Raw genomic sequence first — 17,628 nt, 5'->3', positions numbered from 1 at the left:
AAGAGTGGAAACAGGCCCCCCAAAAGTGAACATTGTCTGAGAAAAAGCGAGGGAGGAAATTGCAACGAAAATCCCCCAGTTATTCCAAGTTGGAGATCAGCGAGACTCTGTCAAAGTCAGTCGGAGCGAGGAGAACGTTGCTATTGAATCACAAAAGCACACACACAACGACTATACAGCACAAAGGGGGGAGGGGAAAACAAAAACAAAAACATCGGGACATTCGCTAGGAGTTGCTTCCGGAAGCAGCGTAAACGCGAGTGTAAACAACCCCATCGGAGGCGGGAGACTCGACTGCAGATCTGCGGTGAAGAGTGTCGTAGGGTGCAGAGCCAGTGGCGTACGCCTCGACGGCGGAGACCGGTGCTTCATACTGAGGCTCCCCGAAGGTTGCCATCTCATAAGTCGGCGAGGTGGCGGCAGTCGAGTCAACAACACGAGAGTCGAATTTCGGTGCCTCGTATTCAAGCGTGTGAGCCTGCGTGGTTTGAGTTGTATTGCTGTAGACTGGCTCTGCTGGTGGAGCTGGACGAATGTTGTCATAGAGCGCCTCCTGCGTTGCTCGTGGTGAAGAGCCAGACGGCCGACCGCCAAGAGCAAGGGTGTCGTACAGGTTGCTGCTGTCGCCTGCTGCGGTCGAGTACTTCACCTGCGAGTACGCCTCATTGTCGCTCTGGACACCATGATCAGAAAGGGGATTGGCCAGCATTTCCATCGTGGTCGCGGGATGGTTGGTTTGCCCAGAACGACGAGTGGCGTCAGGAGATTTGCGGGCGTTGCGACGTTGTCGTCGCTTGACAAGCAGCACAGCCAGTACAACAATCAACAACAATGCAGCTAGAACGACAACAACAATAATGACAGTCGGATCCGCCGAGCTGGCCGCAACGTTGCAACGAGAGTCGGTGGCAGTCGTGCACACCACGTTCGCGTGCGCACAACCGGCGACAGGCGCACAGGGCAAGCATTGCTCGTCGTCGCCCGCGGTGGCGTTGGGTGACATGTACGTGGTGGACGTGCAGGATTCGCAAACCGAGTCGTCCAAAGATGTGCAAGTCACAGACGCGCAGTTTGTCACGTTGGCGCAAGCACTGCATGAGCGGTCGGTGAGGAAGGTGCAAGCGATGGCTTCAAACTCGTTCGAAGCGCACTCGACGCACGCGTGGCACGCCTGGCTGGTCGTATTGTAGAATGAGCCCGCATGGCACTGCACGCACACAGAGTCAGTGGTGTCGGTGCACGATACTTGAGCGCAGTTTTCAAGCGGCGTGCACTGCGTGCAGTTTCGGTTGGTGGCATGCGTGCACGCCTGCGACTCAAACGTGCCAACCCCGCAGGTCTCGCACACGGCACACGCGTCTTGAGCCGAGGTAGAGCCGGGCACGAGGTAATGCCCCGAAGCGCAGGCAGAGCAGCGGCCGTTGCTTGTCGAAGTGCAGGAAACTGTCGCATCACAATCGGAAATGGCAGTGCATGCGGTGCACACGCGATTGCTTGTCGCCGTGCAATCAGCAGTCTCGAACGTTCCCGTGGTGCAGGCTGCAGCGCAGGCCTCACACGTGTCGCTCGAGGGACCCGCCACTTTGTAAAAGTTTGCAAGGCAAGTCGAGCAGCGCGAGGTTGTGGGTGACGTGCACGTCGTGCTCGACGCGGCGCAGGAGGTAACGGGAGTGCAGGTGGCGCAAGCGCGGTTGGTCGTGGGAGTGCATCCCGGTGATTCGTAATACCCAGCCACGCACTCGGACGCGCACGAAACGCATGCGGTTGCGGACGACCCATCATGGTCCCATGACCCAGCTGCACACGGTGTGCACAAAACGCCGGCTGCGGGCGCATAATTTCCAGCAGGGCACGTCAGCGCCGCGGTGGCAGAGTTGGAGTCATGATCGTACTTGCCTGCAGGCACATTAAAGTTGGTGCACAAACCATATTTGCCAGGTGACGACGTATCGGTGCCGGGACCGCATGCAACACAAGGAGTAAGCGAAGAGCTGTCGTCATCCGAGGTGCCGGCCGGGCAGAGCAAAGTGGAGCATGCCCCACGCGAATCGACCGGGGCGTAGATGCCCTGCACGCCTGTGCAGCTAATGCATGCTGTCTCGACCAACGAATCGTGATCCGTCATGCCAGCGGGGCACTGAAAGTCAAATATGAATTGCCCGGACGTGAGCTTGACTGCTGTACTGGGATCCAAATAGTACGAGGCATAGGTACACATATGGAGAAAGTAGCGGGTTCCTGCCGTTGCTTCAAAACTCAAGATTGTTCGAAATTGGCAGCCACTCGTGTCATCAAGCATCAGAATCATTGTCTCGCCAAAGTCATTTGTGCAAGCACCCGTCGAAGCGACCAGCACGGTATCATCCGAGGTGAGTCCGCAGGTGCTAAAGTAAATGTTTCCAGCAGTGGCTGGCGTGTACTGCCAGGTGATGCATTTGCCAGCCCCCGAATTGTAGGATGCAGGCGGAGGACTCATCCATGGAGCATTGTAGACACCAACGGATCCGTCGTAACTACGTGGCGTATTGGAAGCGCCGACCAATGGCTGCGAGCCCGAACAGGATGCGGACGGTGATTGGGCCAGCGTTGTTGCAAAGTGCAGCCCCGCGAGCACGGCGAGGACGGCAAGCGGTGCTGTCAGCGTCATACCTGAGAAGTGACATGAGCGACAGACAGACAGACAAGCGGTTTGTGAGTGTTTTTGAATGCTATTCAAGGACACTCAAAAGGGGGTGGGGGAGATGCGGCGAGTGCGGTGCCAAAAAGGAAAACAGTCGCAAAAGGTGACTCTCGCGCTCTCTCTCTCTCTCTCTCTCGCTTTCAGCCAGTGCTTGTTCGAGCCCTGCAGCCTGGTCCGCACTGGTCAGCATGATCACACTGCAACAGTGCATTGCTCAGCTCGTCATGCAAATAGCAATGTCAGGATTGAGGCGGGTTTTGTTTTCCAATCAAGCAAAAATTCGGTTTTATAAATAGGCTGGGGCGTTTGGCACAAAATCGGCTGTCTTCACGTGCATACATGACTAGGTGAGTGAGAGAGAGGCGGCGCGCTTAGAGGTGGCAGGGGAATTGACGGCGCAGAGATCGATGATGGATGCAACAGCTGCAAGAAGTTGAGACGACGGCAGCAGGTGAAGGCGGCACGGTTGTTGAAGGAACGAAATGAAGGATTTGTTTCTGAAAAGCTATTCAAAAGTGACAGCAAAAGCCCAAGGTACTGCACGAGGCGATCACACTCTGTGCTTCATCATATCAGCGCGCATAAGGCGGGATGGTAGAATTGCTGAGATTGTGGTTATGGGGCATTGCGTTGGCAATGCAGCGTCTGCAAGTCAACCAGCATAACGCAGCTCGAACTAGTTGCACCGCAGCTGTATTTCCATTTCCGCTGTTGCTTGTTGATCTTTGTCAACGAGTGGCTTTTTTTTGTGCTCAATAATGCTGCTGCTCCACGCTTCTATCGTGCATGTCGAGTGTTTCACCTGCCATCTTGCCGAGCGTTGTACGAAGCAGTTGACCGACCCTTTCCCCCCTCCCTCTCTCTCTCTCTCTCTCTCCCTCTCTCGCCTCACGACGCTGTTTACCAAAATGGGAACTGGACTGCCCATGCAATTGTTTTTGTATTCTCAATCCCAGTCATTGTTCTATTTTGTTCTGTTTTGTCTTCCTGTGTTTGATGAGTGAAACGCGACCACTGCTTGACAAGTAAGTTGTTGGCTCTGTTCCTCCATTGCCTTCGTCCCCTCTCGCTCGCTCGCTCTCCCTCTCCCTCTCGCTCTCCCTCTCGCTCTCCTTTGCCTTCCCTACCCCATGCACAACCGACTTTCCTGCTCTATAGCCTTGTCAATGACACACTCTTTGAGTCGCTCTCTCTCTCGCTCTGCTGCTCTACCCGCGCCATTCTTCCCGCCATTCTCCCTACTTGCTCTGCTTTCCCTCCACGGCCCAGCAGCACGGGCGCGTCCCCCACTTCATAAGGTGGCCAAATCGTTCATCCTCTTCGCTCTCTCATCGCGCTCTCAGAGCGACCTGCGAGAACGGGCGCTCGTGTTCGACCCCAACTCACAATGCAAACTCAGTCAAACATCCAAAAAGGCCTTGTCGTCTTGCTTCTCACAAGCATTCGCCGGGGGGTTTTATGTTGGATTGTGTTTGTATTGCTGCTCAGCTGTATGTGGAAGATTGTTCTGACAAAATGATTTGCTTTTGCTGCCGTTCTTTGCTGTTGTGTTGTGCCTTGACAGGAGCAGTCGCGCGTCAAGTTTGGCATCGCAGCCGAGCAATGGATCATTTGCAAAACCACCACTCGTCGGACCACCATCCATACACGGAGGAAGCTTTGCGGCGCCGCCAGATACGAGCAAATCGCAAGCACCACCTCAGTGCCATGTCTACAAGCGTCGCTGGTACATCTTGTTCATCTTCTCGGTGGCCTCGTTCATGCAAAGCATGGTGTGGCTGACATACAACTCGGTCAACGACCAGACCAAAGAGTACTACAACAACACCATTGACGACTCGCAGGTCGTGCTGTTTTTGACGTGGGGCCCAGTGTTTTACATTCCCGTCGTCATGGTCGTGCCGTATCTGGAGAAGCGACTCGGTCCCAAACGCTCGTGCCGTGTTATTGTATTGGCAGCTGCAGGCTTGACGGCTGCTGGATCTGTGATTCGTCTCATTCCGTGCTGGTTTTCCGTGTTGCGCGAAGAGTACTGGCGCTATATTTTTTTCGTCACGATCGGTCAGATTCTCAACGCATGCTCGGGCCCGTTTGTCATGGCATCGCCTTCCAAGCTATCGGTGACTTGGTTTGCTCCCAATGAGCGCACCTTTGCGACCGCCCTCTTCATTGTGTGCAACAATCTCGGTACCGCCGTGGGCATGCTCGTCGGACCCTACATTGCCCCGACCGCCTCCGACGTGCCGCTGCTCTTGTACATTAACGCGGGGTTGAGTGTGCTCACGTTTGTGGTCATTCTCGCCTACTTTCCGGCTGCTCCGCCGCTCCCGCCCACTCCGTTGCTGCTGGCTCACCCCGTCGAGGCGACCGAGGCGGCCATTGTTGCAATGGGACCACACATTTCAACGCACGGCGTGCTGCATCTGCAGCAACACCCGACAGAGTATGACGCGGCGTACTTGGAAAGCTCGCTGACCTCGGCCTCTCCGTCCTATAGCACAACACGACTCCCCAGCCACTCGCAACACAGCAATCATCCATCCAACAACCTCGGCCATGGCCAGCAGCAAAGTTTGTCGCACTGGCCAGCCTTGTCCAGCTCGACCTCCGAGTCCTCGCGCTCCCGCTCGCCCTCGCCGTCGCTTGCGTCGGTGGCAGCGTCCATCCCTCATGTGGATGACCCTTCCGACCAGGACGAATTGCTTTTCAGTCGAGGAGTGCAGCCAGATTCTCCCAGCGTGGCGTCATTCTCCGCCGTGTCCATGAAAGGTCCGGTGCACAAGCTGCCCATGAGTCTGGAGGCGCTGACCCCCGAGTGGGCTCATCGGCTCACCTTCGGCCAAACCGTGGCCATGAGCGTCAAGTCGTCCAGTTTCATGCTGCTTGCCATCTGTGGCGGCGTCCAAGCGGGCATTTTCAACGGCTGGACGAACATTTTGCCCACCATCATCAAGAGCGGGGCCAACGAGCTGAGCTTTTACAGCCAACTGGCCGGCATTGTAGCAGCGTTGATTGCAGGCAAGCTGTGTGACACTCTGCTCAAGCGGCGATTCAAGATTGTGATTGTGGTCTTGTTCTGTCTCGGCATCGGCTGCCTGGTGTGGTTTACGCTGAGCTTTCCCGTTGGCGACACGTCTGCCGTCATCAATTCCTCCTATCTGGCCAACGGGTTTTCCATTTCGCTGGCCGGCTTCTTCTTTGGTGGCTGCAACCCGCTCTTCTACGAGCTCGCAGCGGAAATCACCTACCCGCTTTCCGAGGACTTGACGGCCGGCATTCTGACCCTGTTCAACAACTTGGGGTGCATTCTCATGCTGCTCGTCACGGCCTATGTCGATGCGGATGATATCAACACGTTTGCAACATGCGGATTTGTCGCCTGCTTGCTTCCGCTCGTGTTTGTCAAGGAGCGTTACCGTCGGCTCAATGCCGAGGAGGCACGACTCAAAACCAAGTAACAAACGCAAAAAGGAGGGAGAGGTGCGTGCGTGTTATCCTTTTCTTTGTTCTGTGTTTGTTCTAATGCCATGCAGTGTGTACAATAGAGTTACAGTTAATAAAAACAAACCGGTTGTCGAACAGCTTGTTTTGAGTTGCGTGTGGGTTTTATTTGGCACGTCGACAGACAGCAAAACCTATTACAAGTACAGAGTAACAAAATAACGTAATGTTGAAATCGCAGATGCCTCGCTCGTACTGGTACGGCGGGTCTGCAAAAATCTTCTTGGGGGGAGGGGAGAATACGGGCACTAATGTAGTAGACTGTACTTCCCAGTATCCTTGACATCCGCTCCTACTGTGGCGAGACCTCGAGCGGGCTCGTCGTCCTCAAAGCTCTCTGTGGAGCTCGTGGATCCGCGACGATCAAGCAGACGCTGCCCATTGATGGCGCCAATGCTTGTGCCATCCGAAGACACGCTGTGCTGCAGCTCGTACGTCTCTAATGGGACCTTGAGCTGGAACGAGGACTCTTGCACGGAAACTTCGCCGAGCGGGACGCCATCGCCATCGAGGCGACGCACCACCCGCCGAGAGCCGAGCACGCGGAACATGACCAGCAGGCAGACAAACTGCAGCACTGCAAGGATGATGAGAGCGTATGGCAAGGCTTCGTATCCCAGAGCATCAAAGATGGGCCCAAACAGCGCGGGCAAGACCATCTCGCCCACGGACGACCCAATCACAAACCACATTGTGTCGAAACCTGCGACGACCATACCCAGCGTGGTGGGGTATGAGACGGCTGTGGCATACACGGAGGAGAGGCTGAGGCCGAGGAAGGTCGAGAGCACCCACAGGGCAATGGAGCTGGGCTGCGTGATGGCGAGCAGGATGGAAGCCGCCAACGACCCAACCATGTTGACGAGGAGCATGGTCTTTGCCGACATGCGTGATGATAGGGGAACGCCCGCCAACCGTCCAACCATGATGGCCGCCCAGAAGGCCGAGTTCAAGTACGGCGCGACGATTTCGTCCTCCAGCTCGAGGTTGAGCGCATAGCTGGACACCCAGCCGCCAAATCCAATCTCGAGCGAGACGTAGAACAACAAGAGGAGCGTGATGAGCACGACGACCGATTTCGGGACCTTTTCGCCGTTGCCGACCTCGGCGACGCGACGCACGGGGCTCTTGAACTTGATGCCAATCAGGACAAATGGTATGCACAAGATGGCGAGTGCCCAGTAGGTCCACTTGACGGCAAACAGGGAGTTTTCGACATTGAGCGCCTCATCCCCGCCATGGTCGCTCGACGTCAGTACCTGTGCCGTGATGACGGGGGCAACCACGCCGCCCAGCGCAAATCCGAAATGTAGGAATTGGATGTGCGGTCCTACTGCGTCTCCATGCTGCCATCCGATGAGCGTATTCGCGCCGACGTCTGTGGACAATAAGACATGGTAAGGGTTGAGCTCTTAGAAGTGGGGAAAAGGTTACAACAAGGGAGGTGTGTTCAGCAATGGTTGCATCTCGTTGAGCGTTTTCCAAGCCATGCTGCTCACACTCACAGTGGGTGTGTCAGTGGTGAGGTCGGCAGCGATTGCGCGATGTTGGTTGAGGCGTGCGTGTGGTCGACACGCGCGTCCACCCCGCTTATTTCGTTTTTTTCAGGTTCCCGGCTTCCCTCGCAATTCAATCAACGCAGTGAAATGCGACCACCATGCAGAGCGCACAGTGACTCTCTATATTTGCCGCACTCTGCGCAATGTTACTGTTGATGTTGGTCGTGTGAGCAAAGCGCTGGTTGACACATGGAACCCTCCTCACCGTAACCCCTTTTCCCGCTAAACCGCACACCTAACCCCGCCCCGCTTCCCCTTTTCGCTGCAAGTGGAATTGCATGCCTCGTTTGTTTTCATATGCACAGTCAAAACGCGATTCGTGATTGAGTGGTGTTCTGCGGAGTATTCGAAAGGGGGGAAACAAAAAAAGTGACGCCATACACAAAAGATAACAAGGCTCGATAGCGATAGGGCGGGAAGATGCATGGATGAGGTGGCATACATGGATTGGGAGGTTGGGTTGGGGTGTTAGGGTTAGGGTTGGATGGCTCGACATCAAAGGGTTAACAAGAGAGAGAGAAGGAGGGAGAGACAGCGAGAGACAGCGAGAGACAGAGAGAGAGGATAAAACCTCAAACGCAAGAAAAACTCGATGACCGCCACTCTCACTCGCAATCACTCACTTTTGCAAAACCGCAAACGACGGGGATTTGCGCAGACATTTCAAAGCAAAACGCCAAGAGAGAGAGAGAGAGAGAGAGAGAGAGAGAGAGAGCGTCTGATGGTGTGTGTGTGGGCTTACCGACAAAGCCGCCGCCGAGACCGAGCAGCGTAAAGCAGGAGAGCAGCGGGACCTTGCCGTGCTCGATGGCAAAGGGGATGAGGAACGGCCCGAGCCCCATGAAGAACATGGCCACGGAGAGCACATAGTGGCCCGGCACGCGGTCGTACAGGAAGCCGGACGCAAACGAGCCAGTCAGCCACCCGCCACCGCGCGCAAAGAACACGGCAGACAGGTCGGCCTCGGTCGTGTTGAGCGCAGTCGCAATCGTCGGGATGGTCGGTCCGAGGCTGCCAATCACCAAGCCCACGCCCAGATAGCACCCCGTGTAGAAGCACGTCACGAGAATCTGCCACAGCGTCAGCTTCATTCTTTGCCAACCCCTGCGCGCGCGTGTGTGTGCAACAGTGTGACAAGCGAATGTGCGTGGCCTCGATTGGATCGAAAGGGAGATCAAGAAAGAGATCAAAAAGAGGAGTGCAGCGAAACTGTAATGTGCCGCTAAGAAATGACCAAAAATGGAGTGACAATTGGCGGGGGAAGAGGAGTGAGCAGATAAGGAAATGGGGGATGATTGCACAGTATGGTGGTAGAATTCAGAATCAGCAGCAGAGAGAGCGGGGGAGGGAACAAAAATCTACTGTATGTACACATTGAAATTGCCTCGTCGTGAAAGAATCGCGTCGGAAGAAAACAGGAAGCACGCACCCAGCAGTGGTGATATCATCACCCGCTCATCCAGCTCGAGCGCCGTCGACCCAAAAGCAAGCAAACAAAACGTGGAGGGGGGGAAACAAGCAAACATGCTTGTTCCTTCTTCGCTCCTTGGTTGTTTTGCACTGTTGCAAACTAAGGGCACTGTTGACTTTAGCGCTCGGCCTTCATCATTGTGGCGTGTGTACCTGCTCAACAAACAATTAGAAATCACCCCGAGGCGTTACACCCAGAGCCAAATCCACACTAGTCAAGAAGGAAGGGAAGACAACAACAACAACAACAACAACAAAAAAAAGCCATCTACAGTTGTCGCAGCTGAGGATGACGCTGCGCAAACCCTTCAAATTGCTGACGCTGCTGGGCCATCTGGCTGGCACGACGAGAAAACTCTTGCATCAGGCTGGCGGCAAACGTGCGGAGCTCACCCAGATTGCCACGACGAATGGCCTGGAGCGACTTGAATCGCTCCAGCGCCTCCACAATGAACAAAAGGTACTCGCGCTCGTACACTGCCCGCGGAGTCTTGGTCACCTGGCTGTTGCTGGCAACACCCAGCGGAATGGCACCAGTGTCGTCCACAATGAAGCAGGACGCAAAGCCAAACTCAAATCGCCAGTTGGTCTGGTAGATGGACTCGGCAAAGCGAAGCGCTGGGATGTGGTTGACCGGGAAGCCTTCGCGCGTCACATTGATGGCCACGGGAATGCAGAATTCGTTGATGGCGTCGCTCACGCGCTCGCAGCTCAACGGGCCTACTCTCAGTAGGCGGCCACCCAGTCAGCACACGGTTGACTGCTGCTGGCCGTAGCGTCCAACGATGAGCTCGATGAAAATGGGTCGCCCGGTGGCTCGACTCTCGCGTGCGGCTTCTTCCACGGAAGCCCGCCACTGGATGCGCTCCCACAGGCGCTGGGGCTCTGTCGCAAGCAGCTGGAGGAACGTGTCCAACGGAGGCAGATCTCCGGTCTGGCCGCCACCGGCACCAGCACCGGCACTCGTGGCAGCCGCCGCCCTCTCGTGCAGCTTGCGCACAACGAGATCGTTGGCAAACTGCGCCACTGCCGGGTTGGCGAGCAGCGCTGCAAGGCCTGCGCCAGGCTGCGTTGGAGCGGGACAAACGCCCGAGGCACATCCTCCAGCAGCACCTGTGTTTCCTGAAGCAGCACTTGTTCTGGCCGTGGCAGCAGGTGGAGCAGCCGATTGACCAAACTGGGGTGATGACGATGCTCTCGCTGCATTCGCATTGTTGGCACGCGCAACATTCATCAACTCCGCTTTCGGCAACAGCGCGGCTTCGGTCAACAAGCTGACAAATCCGCCGAGGTCGTTCGGCAGTCCGAGCTGAGCATTTCCATGAGCTTGAGCTTGAGCTTGAGATTGAGATTGAGATTGAGATTGAGATTGAGATTGAGATTGAGATTGAGATTGAGATTGAGATTGAGCTCGCTGTTGCAAAGACGCCTGGAGCCGCAGCGCTGCCTGCTGGTTTGCATAGGCGCGTTGGCCTCGCGCTTGGGCGTCGCCATGCACATCGCCCGCGTCAGTCAGGTTGTTCTGCCACAGCTGTCCAATCTGCGGCAGAGCGGCTGCGAGGGCGGCGAGGTCCACCGTTGGCTGGGTTGATGGCAGCGGTCGGCCCGCCGTCTGCGCCTGCTGCTGCCCTTGTGCTTGAGGTTGCTGCTGCCCTTGAGCTTGAGCTTGAGCTTGCTGGCCCTGCGCCAGTCCGCGCGTCGAACGCATCCAAATTAGCAGGACTGACTCCGAATCACGGTACAATTTTGGAAATGGATTCAAATTTGTGCTTTTTGCTTGATTTGTTTTTATGTTATTGCAGCCTGTTTTTACCGAGCAAGTCGCCAATCGAGAGCTTGTTGCTCGCTCTGCTGCGTTCGCTGAGGGCGAAAAAAACAAAAAGCGGCAATTCCATTCTGCGTTTGGTCAACGCTTTTGCCCAACCGACAGCATGTAGGCCCGATTAGCTCAGTCGGTAGAGCGTGAGACTCTTAATCTCAGTGTCACGGGTTCGAGCCCCGTATCGGGCTGGCCTTTTTGTTTTCGCTTTCATTCTTTTTTTTTTTTTTTTTTTTTTTGTCTGTTGGTTTGTTTCTCTTTTTGAGGCAATGGTGGTTGTACATCTGCAAGCCGCATACAGTATATTTCGATGCAAAGAGCTGTCACACGCGATTGGGTCTGGGTGGAACGATCTGTTTCGTTCTGACTCTTTTTTTTTTTTTTCACGTTCTTGCACTCTCGTCTTGCCCTCTTCCTTCAAACTACGATCTTTTGTTGTTCATTCCTTGATGCTGTTTTTAGCTGTCTGAGGACGTCATTGACAGTCAAATTTGCTGCGTCACCTAAAAAACAAAACCAGAATGTGTAGAATCATCAAAAAACCCAAAAAACACAAAACCAAAAAATTCAGCCATTTAAGCCAACCGCTGCTGGATTTGGAACGAGCTCACTCTCCTACTGCTGCACAGCCATGCGGCACTGGAGCGTCCTCCGCCGCTTACTTCGATTGCAATCTGATGGCGAGGACGAACGGTTCATAGAACCCCAACTGCAACTCTACTGATTACTTCGGCCCAGCACTACAAGGCTGACCTGCCACCGCGGGATTTTTCCAGTTGAGTGCAGCGTCGTTGCCCTTTTGTTATTTCTTCATTTCAAAGGCAAGAAAAACAAAACAAGGGCTTTGACGCTGCTCGCTCTGCTACACTGGAGACTCGCACCCAATCACCCTCGCCATCTATCCATTCAGGATAGCTATGAGGGCGGCAGGCCAGTCGCCGGGCTCCCTTCCCCCCCATTGCGAAAGAAATGCTTTTTCATTGTTTTTTTGCTTTGTTTTTTTTTTTTTTTTTTTTTTTTGGTTCATTCTTGCCATTTTCAGCTTGTTTGCATTCGTTGTTGTTTTTGCGATTGTTTGAGCGTGTGTGCGTGTGTGTGTGTGTAGCTGCGATGCTGCGATGCTGCGATGCTGGATTGGCGAGTGAGGCGAAGGACAGGACGACGAGATGCAAGACGTTGGCAGATTGATCGCAGCAAGCGATTGGCATTGCTGCAGATCGCCAGGCCTCATCAACCAAGCTGGCTGCAGCAGTTGTTGTTGCATTCAACAACACTGCGATTCGAGTCATGCGGGACGAGAGGGCTGCGGTGCAAGAGGGGTTTCGATCCTTCGATGAAACGTCAACGCATCTCGCAACAGCAGATAGTGCTGCACCATGCTGCGACGGAAGGATGAACGTCACACTGTATGAAAAGCGGTGATGGACAATGGAGAGTACGCTTTGGTATGGGTTTGGAACACTTCAAGTCCCGAAAAATCGACGGCGATTGAAAGTGATCAGTGTTGCTTGGCTCGGCAAACGTTGAAATGGCCAACCCAAAGTCACATTCAGCACACAACCAGCACGCAACATGCAACACATCTGTCTGTTTATTCAAGCGCCTTTGACGGCTGCAAGGGGTCGAGAAGCAAAAAAGAGAGAGAGAAAAAATTCTTTCGAAATTGGGGGGAGCCCGGCAACCGGCCCTGCCGCCCTCAAAGCAATCCTGAATGGATTGATGGCGAGGGTGCTAGAGTGGCAGGGTGGTTTTAAAGTGCCAGGCCGAAGAAAGCTATTTCACCAAGGGTAGTTTGTCGCGTTTATGACTGATTCGAAGTAAGCGCACAACTCCTTTGTCCCACATCATGGCTGAATGAGGAAGAAAGGACTGATTTGAGCACACGTTGCTCGCGGTGCGCTTTTATAGCGGCCATTTTTTTTTTTTGCGTACTTCATCAAAACAAACACAAACGAAAACAGACGATTCATCGAAACGTTTCCATGTTATTCGTTTGTATCTCGTTCGCACCCCCTCCGTCTCCGCTGATAAAGTCAACCTACCGGCTCGCTTTCCCGAGCTGTTCGTACTCGCGTGGCCACATAGGCCTCAAGGACTGCCGCTGTACACTCGAACAACACGCGCAAATCGGTCGTTGTCCGTTCTCGCGGGAACTTGCTCCGTTGTGAAGGTACTGAAACTGCATGGCAACAAAACTGGTCATCGGTGCTGTGTAGGACCTGTATGGCACTGCACTGAAACGTCTAGGGCTCGATGCGACGATGATGGTAAGTTTATTGAGAAAAGTGAGTTTGTTTCCGAGCTTCTTCCACCAATGCTCTCTCGTCTGGAACCACCCACTTCGCTGCTCGAGTACAATGTCCATTTGGGACGGCTCGACAGCGTCCACTTGGTCGCCCGCCGCAAAATAACAAGGTTTTAAAAAAAAAAACCGAAAGGACAAAAAAGAACAAAAAAAAAACGAAAAAGAACAAAAAAAAAACAGCCCGATACGGGGCTCGAACCCGTGACACTGAGATTAAGAGTCTCACGCTCTACCGACTGAGCTAATCGGGCGCTGTTGATGAACTGTGGGGCAAAAGTGGAGTCGAGTTCACAAAAAAATCAAACGAACGAAAAGGACAAAGACGAGCTCCACGTGGAGTCCTTTGCCAAAAGAAAAAATGCAGAAGCGCCAGAAGCAAAAAAACGTCAAAGACAAAAAAAAGAACAGCCCGATACGGGGCTCGAACCCGTGACACTGAGATTAAGAGTCTCACGCTCTACCGACTGAGCTAATCGGGCGCTGTTGAACGAACAGCGGGGCATTGCGCTCTTGTTGCAACTCTGTATTCTTTGGTTGCACAAAACCACACATCCACATCCACATCGATCCGCACAACAACACAACAAATAGGAGGTGGAAATCCATCAAGCGCCACCATGAGAATGGCACATGGTAGATAATCCATCCAAGACATCATCATCCCTCAAGAACTTCGTCGCTGGCAGCCTGTTCCTCGCTTGGTAGCGCGTCTTCGGTAGACTCAACAGCGTCGTCGGTGGACTCGACAGCGTCTTGGGTCGATTCAACGGCGGCGTCGGCATTTTCTGCTTCCTCGGGTTGTTGTTCTTGTTCGGAAACCTCAGCGGCTTCAGCCAAGCCATCGGCAGACTCGCCAACGTCTTCTTCGCCCTGTGGCTCTGATTGCTCGGCACTCTGCTCTTCAGCTTGATCGCCAGAAGCCGGAAGGTCGGGAATGTCCTCGTAGACGGCGTCGTCGCTCGCCTCCGTGGCGCCCTCCGATGTTTCCGTCTGCTCGTCCGCGGCGCTCTTGTCAGCGTCGCCTTCACCGCCTGCAGTAACGTCGTCGCTGAGCTTCTCAAACACCCAGTCACATTGGGAAATCATTGTTTCGACAAGCGAGCACTGGAAGCTCATGTCGTTCAACATGGACATGGCATTTTCCTCGGCTGGCCGGACAATTGTGGGGCCAAAAACGATGGCAAGGTTGTTGACGGCCATCAGGTTTTGCTCGCTCCGCTCCGCGACACGATGGAGGTGAGCAGCGATGAACTGGAGCGTCGCAAAGTGAGCTGCTGGTAGCTCGTTCACCAAGTCCTGCAGGGGACGAAAAACAGAGTCAAGAGAAACAGCAAAGAAAAGAAAAACGACGAGTCAGGATGGCGTGCTATCAAAGAAAAACTCAAAAGGGGAACAGGATGTTTCAACAAGAAAATGGTGCTCACCTTGATCGCATACAACCGGTCGTTGTACTGTGAAATGCGCGCGGCATCAATAAACTTGTCGTAAAGAGCATGCGTGACAAGCGCCTCTGGCAGCTCGCGCAAGTACAGCTTCAAAACTCCAGTGACGCCGTGGATGTCGTCCCAGCGCTCTTCGTCCAGATTGACCGAGAAGGGATCTCGTTCGAACGCCTCTTTCAAAGCTTGCACCATGGATGCATTGGCAGAGAGGCTGCAAGCAAGCAATCAAGGTTGACAAATAGGAGATCAGAAATCGTTCGTTTGCGCAGAGGGCTTCCGAAAAAACCAAACTGCACCAAGAACACTGCCTTACCGGTAAATACCAACGGCATCCATGCCGCGCTTCTCGACGGCCTGAATGCAGCGCTCCACAATGAGGGGAATTAGACGATCTTGGAACTCGAGATGCTCGTCGAGCGCGACGCCGAACGTGGCAAACTCGCACGAAGGGGCAGGACTGGCGCTGCCAGTGTCTTCCTTCTTGTTGAAGAGTGCGCCGACCTTTTTCCGTAGCCCGCTGGTCTTTTTGGATTGCGTGCCCAGCCCAGTAGCGGCCGAGAGGGAGCCGCCACCAGGTGAGTGGGGCGACCCTGCAGCGGAGGCAGCGTTTGACGTGCCTGCCTTTTTCAGAGTAGCAAACTTTTCCTTCTCTGTCTTTTTGCGCTCCTTCTCGGCAAGCTTTTCGCGCTCCTTCTCGAGGCGCTTTTCTTCCTTTTCAACACGCTCGCGCTCTTTCGCCTGCTCCTTGTGCTCCTTGTCTAGTCGTTTCTCCTCCTTTTCTTGGAACCGCTTCTCCTCCTTCTCGTGCTTCTTGTCCAAAGTGCCCTTGCCGTCCGTTTTCTTGGCACCAGTTGCACCAGCTCCTGAGAGCGAGGCGTTTGAGGCGGACAGCGCGGCTGACGCTGCCAAGTTGGAACCAGTTGTCGGTTCGTGAGGTTTTCGAGATTGCAGCCCTTGCTCCGCCGCCTTTCGTCGAATAAGGTCGTGCTCGGACTCGGAATCGGCGTCGGGATTATTGTTGTCCTGCGAGAGAGAGAGAGATAGAGATGCGATAGCGAGTCAAAGTGTGTAAGTCGGGAGTTGGGCAAACACGAACGACTCGAAACAATCCAATCCTTACGTGAATCTTCTTGATCCAATCAAGCATGTCGTCGTTGTCTTGTGCCTCGAGCAGGTATTCCGCTCCGTTGAAGGCGCGCAACCTGAACACGTTCTTTCGTTTGGTGTAGTCGTATGCAATGTCGCAAATACACGATTTGATGGAAATCAAGTCCTCGGCGTCTGGCATTTTCCCCTGTTTTGTGAAAAACGGGGGAGAGGGGGAAGAAGGGGGGTTGGTAGAGATTGATGGGGAGAGGCGGGACCACAAAGTGTCAGCAACGGCACAAAAGGAAGAAAGAAAAGTGCAAAAAAAAAAAAAAAAAAAGTGCTCCAAATACAAACAGACAACAAGTACGCGCTGTCGTTGGAAGCCACCCCTACCAATTTGCTTTCTGCCTCATCCTTGTAGCATAGCAGCAAGTGGCCTTGCAATACAACAAAGTGCTGCTTCCAATCACGCTTGGCAGCCTTTTTGCCGGCAGCGACATCGTTCTTCTTGTGCAGCACGCCCGTCTGCACACACAACACACAACCAAAGAACAAATCGCAGAGTGTGAGCTGGCAAGACAATCCAATCCAATAGCGCACAGAGCGAGTGGGGGGAGCCGTACGCGAGCAACGGGAAGTCCAGCGAGAATCTCGGTTGCGTCAGAGCCGTTCCGCGCGTGATGCTGTCGCCGTCGTCCAGAATCAATTGAGACGTGAGCGTGCGTGTGTGTGTCGGTGCAAGATGCAAGTCAAAAACCTCGGTCTGACCCCAGTGTCAGGGTGAGAGTAACAGCAAAGCACACATACCGTGGAATGAGCAAGCATTTCCGAGCTCTTGCCGAGCGATTTTGGCAGCTGCGAATGACCAAGCGGCTTGGGCTCCTCGTCTGTCCAAGCGGGAGGAAGGTGACGATGGAGAGGGGGTGAGTCTTGGCGCGGCAGGGCGGGGGGGTGAGGTGGAAGTGGACGTGGACAAGAGAGGGGAAAAAAAAAAAAAAAAAAAAAAAAGGCCGTTGTTTGATGATTGTGTTGCATTTGTAGAAACAGTTCGGTCACCCGAGCGAAAGACGCGGAAGAAGGACAGCAACGAGTGGGAAACAAAAAGGACGCACCGCGCGTGAAGGCGAAGGCGGGAGAGAGGACGAGTGCAAGTTGGGCAGAAGAGATCGGTGGCAAAACGAGAAGGTTTGAAAAATGAAAAAAAATAATAAAATAATAAAATCAAAAAAAAAAAAAAAAAAAAAAAGCTGCCACAACACACAATGGAAAAATCAATGGAAAAATCAATGGAAAAAAAAAATACAAATACAAGAAATAATAAAAAAATAATGTGAATAATACTAATAATAAAATTTGTGGCTTTTGAGCGAGGAGCAGCCATTATCAGAGGGAGAGAGGGGAAGGGTCGCAGGAGAGACGTGAACAGACGTGCTCTGTTTCCAGCAATAGACAGCGCACCACTCGCAAAGAAGAAGAAGAGCAAGACAACGAAAGAGAAAGGGGCGGCGGTCTCAAGTTTGGTGGGATGCATTCCGAAGGCAACCACCAACAGCGGTGGCAAATGGAGAAAACCCCATCACCAGTGCGGACATGGATGAAGCAAGTGCGTCCATGTGTCTGGAAGTCGTGCGGTAGGAGCGCAGGACGGCGGGGCTGCGGGCAGAGACAACGTTCTCACACAAAAAGTGCAAATCGGAAAAAAAAAAAGAAAAAAAAAAAAAGACCGAAAAAAAAAATCAAAAAATCGGTTTCACACTTTCACT

General features: G+C 53.7%; 5 protein-coding genes and 3 non-coding genes across 8 annotated transcripts; 2 read left to right on the top strand and 6 right to left on the bottom strand.

Annotated features, from left to right (window-relative positions):
* Nucleotides 1–226: 226 nt before the first annotated feature.
* CAOG_03473 (hypothetical protein) lies at nucleotides 227–2,647 on the bottom strand (the record flags this gene model as incomplete). Its single annotated transcript, XM_004348328.1, has 1 exon — nucleotides 227–2,647. One exon carries the CDS (start codon nucleotides 2,645–2,647, stop codon nucleotides 227–229), a length of 2,421 nt encoding a protein of 806 aa, XP_004348378.1.
* A 997-nt stretch (nucleotides 2,648–3,644) lies between these two features.
* Nucleotides 3,645–6,258, top strand: CAOG_03472 (hypothetical protein). The gene is made up of 2 exons (XM_004348327.2): nucleotides 3,645–3,705; nucleotides 4,245–6,258. The coding sequence occupies exons 1-2, from the start codon at nucleotides 3,677–3,679 to the stop codon at nucleotides 6,136–6,138; spliced, it is 1,923 nt and encodes a 640-aa protein (XP_004348377.2). The 5' UTR covers nucleotides 3,645–3,676; the 3' UTR covers nucleotides 6,139–6,258.
* On the bottom strand, nucleotides 6,177–8,999 carry CAOG_03471 (hypothetical protein). The gene is made up of 2 exons (XM_004348326.2): nucleotides 8,483–8,999; nucleotides 6,177–7,559 (listed from the first exon to the last, which is right to left on the bottom strand). The coding sequence occupies exons 1-2, from the start codon at nucleotides 8,829–8,831 to the stop codon at nucleotides 6,430–6,432; spliced, it is 1,479 nt and encodes a 492-aa protein (XP_004348376.1). The 5' UTR covers nucleotides 8,832–8,999; the 3' UTR covers nucleotides 6,177–6,429.
* Nucleotides 9,000–9,395: 396 nt separating this feature from the next.
* On the bottom strand, nucleotides 9,396–10,918 carry CAOG_03470 (hypothetical protein; the record flags this gene model as incomplete). Its single annotated transcript, XM_004348325.2, has 2 exons — nucleotides 9,396–9,935; nucleotides 9,963–10,918. 2 exons carry the CDS (start codon nucleotides 10,916–10,918, stop codon nucleotides 9,479–9,481), a joined length of 1,413 nt encoding a protein of 470 aa, XP_004348375.1. The 3' UTR covers nucleotides 9,396–9,478.
* Nucleotides 10,919–11,147: 229 nt separating this feature from the next.
* On the top strand, nucleotides 11,148–11,220 carry CAOG_09506. The gene has a single exon. It is a non-coding gene; the product is annotated as a tRNA-Lys (tRNA).
* Nucleotides 11,221–13,512: 2,292 nt separating this feature from the next.
* Nucleotides 13,513–13,585, bottom strand: CAOG_09501. Its single transcript has one exon. It is a non-coding gene; the product is annotated as a tRNA-Lys (tRNA).
* Nucleotides 13,586–13,740: 155 nt separating this feature from the next.
* CAOG_09496 lies at nucleotides 13,741–13,813 on the bottom strand. The gene has a single exon. It is a non-coding gene; the product is annotated as a tRNA-Lys (tRNA).
* A 25-nt stretch (nucleotides 13,814–13,838) lies between these two features.
* CAOG_03469 (hypothetical protein) lies at nucleotides 13,839–17,396 on the bottom strand (the record flags this gene model as incomplete). Its single annotated transcript, XM_004348324.2, has 8 exons — nucleotides 13,839–14,630; nucleotides 14,759–14,987; nucleotides 15,090–15,799; nucleotides 15,897–16,070; nucleotides 16,259–16,390; nucleotides 16,489–16,548; nucleotides 16,673–16,752; nucleotides 17,324–17,396. 8 exons carry the CDS (start codon nucleotides 17,394–17,396, stop codon nucleotides 13,992–13,994), a joined length of 2,097 nt encoding a protein of 698 aa, XP_004348374.1. The 3' UTR covers nucleotides 13,839–13,991.
* Between the last annotated feature and the right edge of the window lie 232 nt (nucleotides 17,397–17,628).

This window comes from Capsaspora owczarzaki (assembly GCF_000151315.2).
Source record: "Capsaspora owczarzaki ATCC 30864 unplaced genomic scaffold supercont2.5, whole genome shotgun sequence".
NCBI classification, from domain to species: domain Eukaryota; class Filasterea; order Ministeriida; family Capsasporidae; genus Capsaspora; species Capsaspora owczarzaki.
This window is presented reverse-complemented; position numbering and strand designations above follow the sequence as displayed.

Excerpts from the sequence above, each read along its gene's own strand:
- CAOG_03472 (XM_004348327.2), top strand. The coding sequence starts at position 3,677 with ATGAGTGAAACGCGACCACTGCTTGACAA. Across the intron at positions 3,706-4,244 it reads ACGCGACCACTGCTTGACAA|GAGCAGTCGCGCGTCAAGTT; the intron begins GTAAGTTGTTGG and ends GTGCCTTGACAG.
- CAOG_03471 (XM_004348326.2), bottom strand. The coding sequence starts at position 8,831 with ATGAAGCTGACGCTGTGGCAGATTCTCGTGACGTGCTTCTACACGGGG. Across the intron at positions 7,560-8,482 it reads TCTCGGCGGCGGCTTTGTCG|ACGTCGGCGCGAATACGCTC; the intron begins GTAAGCCCACAC and ends TATTGTCCACAG.